The sequence below is a fragment of the Meriones unguiculatus genome, chromosome 8, assembly GCF_030254825.1.
Source record: "Meriones unguiculatus strain TT.TT164.6M chromosome 8, Bangor_MerUng_6.1, whole genome shotgun sequence".
In the NCBI taxonomy this organism is placed as follows: domain Eukaryota; kingdom Metazoa; phylum Chordata; class Mammalia; order Rodentia; family Muridae; genus Meriones; species Meriones unguiculatus.
The window spans coordinates 637326-644109 of NC_083356.1; the positions used below are offsets into that span (position 1 = coordinate 637326).

Here is a 6784-nt window from a genome sequence, read left to right on the forward strand (position 1 = left end):
GTGCATCTGCTCAGACTAAATCCTTGGTTAAAGACCCTTGAAGTCCGCCTGAGGGAAGAAAAGGAGTCCAGAGAGAAACTCCCATCTTCCTGAAGCTTAAATCAGAAAGTTTCCAGAAACCCTCAGCACACAGAGCGGTGGGGAACAGAGTGGAAAGAGTAGGCCAAGAGCAGCAGGAGGAAGCTCCTCAGCAGGACATAAAAGCTGAAGAGGGGGTGGAGAGAGCATGCTCGGGGGTTTTAGGGGAGGGTGTCAGAGGAGCCCTCCATCCTGGGGCCTGAGCTTTTGGTGCTTGAGAGTTTAAGCAGTTGGGGTGTAGACAACCCTGGGGCTTGGCTACCGCCCCCGCCTTGGGCCTCTGCCCTCCCCACATGTACCCCTTGTTAATCTCCTCATGGTTTTTGCTGTGTTGCCTGTAGTGGGGCACCTGAGCTTCGAGCAGCAGGCCACCCTTCCCCACAACTGCCTCTTTCCAAAAGCAGGTGCACAGAGCAGTCCTATCTTCTGGGAGGTTGCACCCTGCTCCCCTTCCCCATTTCCTCAAACCCTCTTTCCAGCCAGTGCACAAACCACTTTTCTGAGTTAGCATCATAAACACGAGTGTGATGGCCTCCTGCCTCCGATGCCTTTACTGCTCCCTGATAGAAACCTGAAGGCAACCCCTTGCACAATCTGGGTCCCGCTAGTTCCATCCCTAGGGAGTCACATCCTTCCCCCCCCCCCACATAAGAGGGCTTCCCAGAGCCTCTGTGCTTACCCAAATCCAACACACATTTGCTGCACAGCGAGCAGACACCTCTACGGGGTGGGGGTGGGGGGAGGACCCTAGCTTTTTCTAGGCAAGGCTGGAGCAGCCCTGAGGGACTGAGGAGTTACTTCTGGGAAGCTCAGGTAGCTGCCCACTCCAGGCCTGGTGATGAGGTTTTGAGCTCAGTCTAAGCATCAGTCTGAGTTCAGAAAGCACAGAGCTGTCTCCCCTGCCTTCCTCCCAGCTTCCCACTCTCAGGTACTTGGCTAGTGGCCTCTGGGAAACGGGACTCCAGAGGCACTTTGCCCTTGTGTTTAGGGTTCGTAGACTCCCACAACTAAACAGGCTCGGTTCTGGCTCTGCCATTCTTCTCAACCCATAGAGGGTCAGGGGGACCTTGCAGAACTCTGGAGATGCGAGACCTCTTTCTAGCCCAGCTGAGCAGCAACCAGGTGAAAGGAAGGCTGCAGAGAGGAGGCCTGATCTAGGCAGATAAGGTCCTCCATCTTCCTACTTCTCAGGAGCCTCCCTTCTTCTCCCACCCCGGCCTGAGGAAGTCTGGGGAGGCCTTTCTCTTTTTCCCCTTAATGAGTGAGAATCGTCTTCTTTCAAGGGAGGGAGTTAAGTAAATGGGAGAAAAGGTCTGAAGGAGAGAAGGGGGTAGAGAATTAACTTACAGCGATCGCCTGGGATTCATTTGCGAAGATGTAACCTCTCTCACCACCATCCCCAGCGCCGTAATCCCCTCTAACTGCCAGGCCCTCTGTCCTAGCGTTAAACCTCACCAGCAGCTGCGTGGCTGGACAGTTAAGATTATATATGATGTAAATACATTGTGGGTTTGTCAGCTCTCCCTACACCATAAAACTTGGTTTAATGACATCACGTGGTCCCCCAAGAGCCACTCACGGGCTTGCCTTCAGGCCATTCACATAAATAACCTCCAAAAGTTTCAAACTTCTAAATTCACATAGAACCTTTTCCTATTTCTCTAATGCTCAGTTACACTAAAAAGCTGCTCCCTTGCCCCTCTCACACCCCCTTGCAGGGTGGGGAGGGGGGACAAGGTGGATCCTTATTTATTTACTTACTTATTTCTATAAGAACCTGATGACTTCGAGGTCGTGTTGATATTTTTCTTCCTATTTTTCTCCTCTAATTGCTCAGAGTGGGCCGTGTCCCCTCTTCCCACTCCCCCGGAAGGTAAGTCATGATTCTTCCCCCTTTTTCCTGCTGCCAGAGTGGGTGGGTCGAGGGCATCAGGGGGGACGAGCTCGGCTGGCTCTACCATCACGGTTTGGGACCCAGGAGTCCTTCCACCTACTCTTCCCAGAGAAATGCTAAGCCCTGGAACTTGAAAGCCGGTCCAGGGGCAGCTTGGTGGGGCAAATCCTGAGCAGAAGTTTCCAGTCAGAAAGGAAGTGACCGTCTAGGCCTCACCAGCCCCCAGTGCAGGAAGGTCTGAAGCCTCTGGCTTTGTGTCTCCTGCTTCTGTCGCCACTGTAGGCACCGCTGCAGCTGTGGCTGGACAAGGGCTCAAGGCTGTGATAGAAAAGAGAGCTGGTAGACAGCCCCCCCAAGCCTGGGCAAGCTAAGGCACTCCTTCAGCTGCTCCTCCAGGGTAAAGGAGGTTCAGGCCTGCGGGAGGAGGCAAACAATTCCCAGAGGGCTGGTGAACCTTGCCAGGTGGGTCTGATCAATATCACCCCTAGTCACTCCCCATCAAGTCTTTGGTTCACCAAGCCCTGGTGTGTCCCCCTGGGGAGGACGCCCAGTGCCTCCTGAAGCCAGGGAGGCGGAGTGTGGGTGCCATAGCTGCTTCCTTACTTAACTGTTACCCATCCAAGCTGCCTGGGCTCCTTCATGCCTCAGTGCTCACACAATAGTTTTACTCAGCATGTAAAAAGATTAAAATAACTCCCTGAAGAAGAAAATCACATCTTTTATTTCAGTGTGTGTGTGTGTGTGTGTGTGTAGGGAGGGAAGGAAGAAGGAGGGAGGGAGAGAGTTGGTTAGGACTGGGTTAGAGTTGGTTAGAGTTGGTTAGCCTGAAGGATGGTGTTGAGGGCAACTTCAGCGGTGCCCTTGCCTGCCTGAGCACAGGGGGAAGGGAAGGGTGGTGAGAGACACAGGTCCACAAACACTTGCTGAGGCCTTCTACACGATAAGCACGGGATGAGGACAAGCTCTGGGGTCTTCTAAAAATGACAGACCCAGCAGCTTAGACACTGAGATGCAGTGTCCTTTAATAAATCCACGGAGCATAAGCATTGATAAACATAAAAAGAAATCTCCCTGCCCCTCCCCAGAGCCACTGTGTTCCAGTGAAAAGCAGCCCTTAGCTCAATTGCAGATCTGCACAGTATATGGGGGTTGGGGGTTGGGGAGATTTAGGCTTGACTCCAGGAAATCACCCCATTGTAGGAGGCTGGAGTGGAAATGCAGTAAAGTTTTATGGAGCCTTCCCACATTTATTTCTCTTGTAAAGTACTTCCTCCTCTAGGGCATCCCAGGACAGAGGGGAGCCGAGCAGAGCATGTGCCCAGGCCGCCCGAGTTAGCTGTGCCCCCTCCCTGGTAGGCCACCCTCCCCCTTCATACAAAATCTCAGAGACTGTGATAAATGATGGCAAACAGACATGACTCCCGCACTGGTCTAGGCAGCTCTTATTCCAGTTAACTGTCCTTTACTTGGACCCTAGGAGCCGGGGAGCAGCCTGTGTTTTCTCTAAGGCCAGCACACACTGCAGTACGCCCTCGCCTCTCCAGCCCTCCTTGCCCTATCCCACAGCTAGGAAAGCTGAAGCAAAGCTCAAACCTGGCCCCCTCCCCTTACCCCACACCTCTTTACTTAGTAGCACCTACTATTTCTGGAGGTCCTTCTGGGAGTCAAACACAACCGTAGACTGAGGACTCAGCCTTTCTTCTTTGTCCAGAAGCGACCCTCAGGGGTGACCAAGACTCAGTAGAGCCCTTGAGAGCCAGAGGGGCCTGAGACAAGCCAGTGGAGCCATGGGTTCCCATTCCTGGAATAACCACAGACTACAAATTCAGTCCAGCAGCCTCAAGCCTAGAAAAGTCTGGGTGCCTTAGACAATCAGGGCATGGGAAACGCCAGTACAGGGGCCCTCAAGTCTTCTCCCCTTCATCCCAGAGCCCCTTCTTGGAACCATAAATCGAGAAAGGAATTCAGTTACAGTCCCCCCTTCTCGATGCTCCTAGGCGTATTTAAGATGTTTTCAAAGGGAAGGCTTAAGTGGGCCTCGCCAACACCTTGGAGCCTACTTAGACACATCCCTGCTCAACGCGTGCCCTAGACAGACAGAAGTCACTGCATCTTTAGTCCTGCTCTTTCTTCATCTTTATTTGATATGACAAAATATAGTTTCAGGAAGGACCTGGAGTCAATAAATAGTGGGGCGGCTGCAATGGGGCAGGAAAGTGAGAATGTGGCAAGATACAGGAAAAAGCCTCAAGAACCGTTTGCTAGGGTCCAAAGGCAAGAGACCCAATAGTTGAGCTAGCTAGCAGGCTGGGACCATGAACCTGAGAGTGCATGCAGCAGGCCAGGCTGGGGAGGTTCCGGGCTGTGGGGAGGAGGTTAGAAGGTTGGGAGGGCCACGGGCCCACTTTCGGCTCCGTCTTTCATATGCAAATCATTAATAAGTAAAGATGAGTTTAGAAGCTATAAAGGTTAGTTGCTATAGGAAAGCACCCCAAGTCTGCTCATAGCCACTGCCCGGCACAGACAGCCTTCAGCGGCCTGGCCGGCCTAGGCAGGAACAAAGAAGAGGGTGAAGAGGTGTGACGAAGGGGTTAGGGCCGGGCTGTCTCACCTTAACTCAGGCTGGCCGAGCTAGGGCTGGAGGCGCGGCCCAGGACGAGACATAGCCGGCTCCGAGGGCCAGTAGTGCGCTGCGGCCCTGCGGCCAAAGCCTGCAAGGGTGTGCCCGGGCCTGGTGCTCAGCTGAGTTGAGGCGAGACAGGCTGCTCAGGCGGCCCTGCGGAACCCTGGGTCGACGGGGATTCGGAATGCCAAGGAAATGCGCTTTTGTCTGGGAGGCCGGGAGCCAGCGCTCCAGCCTCCGCCCCAAAATCTAGAACAAGGAAAACCGAAAAGGAAGGGCGCAGGGACCAAAGCCGGCTGGGGTGCTTTCCGCGCGCTCCCTGCTGCCTCTAAAGAGCCTCTTTGCTCTTCATTTTGGAATCTTTCTTCCACTTCATCCTGCGGTTCTGGAACCAGATCTTGATCTGTCTCTCGTTGAGACACAAGTTGTTGGCAATCTCTATGCGCCTGCGGCGGGTGAGGTAGCGGTTAAAGTGGAATTCTTTCTCGAGCTCCAGGGTCTGGTAGCGCGTGTAACTGGTTCGGGACCGCTTGCCATCCGTTTCTGGAACATAAATCCCCCCAAGCCAGGGAGGGGTGAATAGCGTGCAGCGCCCCAGCGTCCCACCCCAGTCCCAGCCCCCACCCGTGGTCGGAGGGAGTGGAGGTGAGCGCGGTGGGACAGGCCAGAGGGGCCGCCAGGCGGGCAGGCCTGGCCCCGGTGAAGCGCCTCCGCCCGGGCAGTAAACTTTCCACCGCCGCCTTCACTCTGCGGCCGGAGGGGCTGAGGGGGGATGGGGGGAAGAGGGAGACCCAGGCTCGGACCGAACAATAAGCACCCTCGAGATCCGAGCACCGGGGACCCCCCTCCCGCCCCTCCCGAGTCGCTGGAATCCTCCGGAGCCGCGATCCCGGCCGAGCCGGCTCCGCAGGGAGGGAGGGCCCGCGGGGGACCCCACTCTGGAGCCCCTCGCTCCTCACCCTTCAGATCCCTCTATTTTTTTAACTCCCTCCCTCTCCCCCAAAAATTGAATATTGCCTTTTATACACGTTTTGTTCCTATGATCCAATTATGTCGTCGTAAATTTGGGCGCACACAGCCTCTAAGCCTTTTAGTGGACAGTTTTACGAGCCATTGATGCCTGGATCGTAAAATTTATGGCCGCAGGTTTTTTTTCTTTATTTGCCCCGCATGGCCTATAAAACCCAGGCGGACCCGAGCGCGCAAAATGAAGTCCTAAAGTTTACCGTGGCTCATGTGCAGTTTGGTCATCCACGGATAAATCTGTGGCGGGGCCGGTGGCTGGCTGAGTCCGGCGGGCTGCCCTGTCTGCGACTCCTCTTTGATCTCCCCACTGCTCTTAGCTCGCTCCTCCAGCGCCGGGCGAGCCGCCTTCTGACTGTGCATCCCGGGGTTCAGGGGAGCTGCTTCATCTCTGCCCAGAGCGTGTCCCGGAGCGGCCGCGGCGCTGCAGGCGGGGCGGTCGGGGTGAGCCCGGGGGTTGGCAGCCATGTCTACCCCGTGGAGAGAGTTGGAAGGCGCCGGCGGTGGGAAAGTGACGCTTAGGTCCAATCCGCCGTAGCAGTACCTGGACGCCTGCACCTCTGAGGCCGATCCATAGTTCCCACAAGTTTGCATGTTATAGGCAGGGATATTGGGGCTCTGCTTATAGAATGAATTGGCTACGTAGGAGCTCATGGCGGGGAGGGCCCAAAAAAAATTTCTGCACCCTTTTTGATTAAGGGTGATTTGTGACTCTTTGAAGTTGAGGGGTTTTTTGTTCTCCAAAGTGCACAATTTATAGGTGGAGATATCTCTTTCTTTATCCTATGCGCTCTTCCCAAATAAGGGAGCCTTAAATAGAGTCACGTGACTGGAGCGGCCACTCATAAATTTGGCTTGATGACCTCCGGGAGGTTAGTGATGGAAGCCGGCGAAACGCATCTTGATATGTTGGCAAAGCCCAACGCGGAGGGGGTGGTGGTGGTGAGACAGAGAAGCAAGGGGGAGAAAAAAAATGGTTCGGAATGGGGGGTAGTCGGGACGACGAGCTCACAGCGACATCTGGTGCCGACTTGGCAGAATTGCATCCCGAGGCGTCGCTTGGCCTTGTGGCCGCTGGATGGTGGAGAAGTTGCTTGTTGGACAGACTGAGCCCCTTGAGCTGGTCTTTGAAAAGATGAGGTCTTGTTAAGGTGCGCACGCGCAGT

At 54.8% G+C, this 6784-nt stretch overlaps 1 protein-coding gene across 1 annotated transcript; it reads right to left on the reverse strand.

The window, feature by feature from the left end:
* Positions 1-3578: 3578 nt before the first annotated feature.
* On the reverse strand, positions 3579-6465 carry Hoxc5 (homeobox C5). The gene is made up of 2 exons (XM_021643500.2): positions 5822-6465; positions 3579-5138 (listed from the first exon to the last, which is right to left on the reverse strand). Exons 1-2 carry the CDS (start codon positions 6270-6272, stop codon positions 4924-4926), a joined length of 666 nt encoding a protein of 221 aa, XP_021499175.1. The 5' UTR covers positions 6273-6465; the 3' UTR covers positions 3579-4923.
* Positions 6466-6784: the final 319 nt, after the last annotated feature.

Coding starts and splice junctions, on each gene's coding strand:
- Hoxc5 (XM_021643500.2), bottom strand. CDS start 6,272: ATGAGCTCCTACGTAGCCAATTCATTCTATAAGCAGAGCCCCAATATC. Junction 5,139..5,821: donor CAAACTGCACATGAGCCACG/GTAAACTTTAGG, acceptor TTTATGTTCCAG/AAACGGATGGCAAGCGGTCC.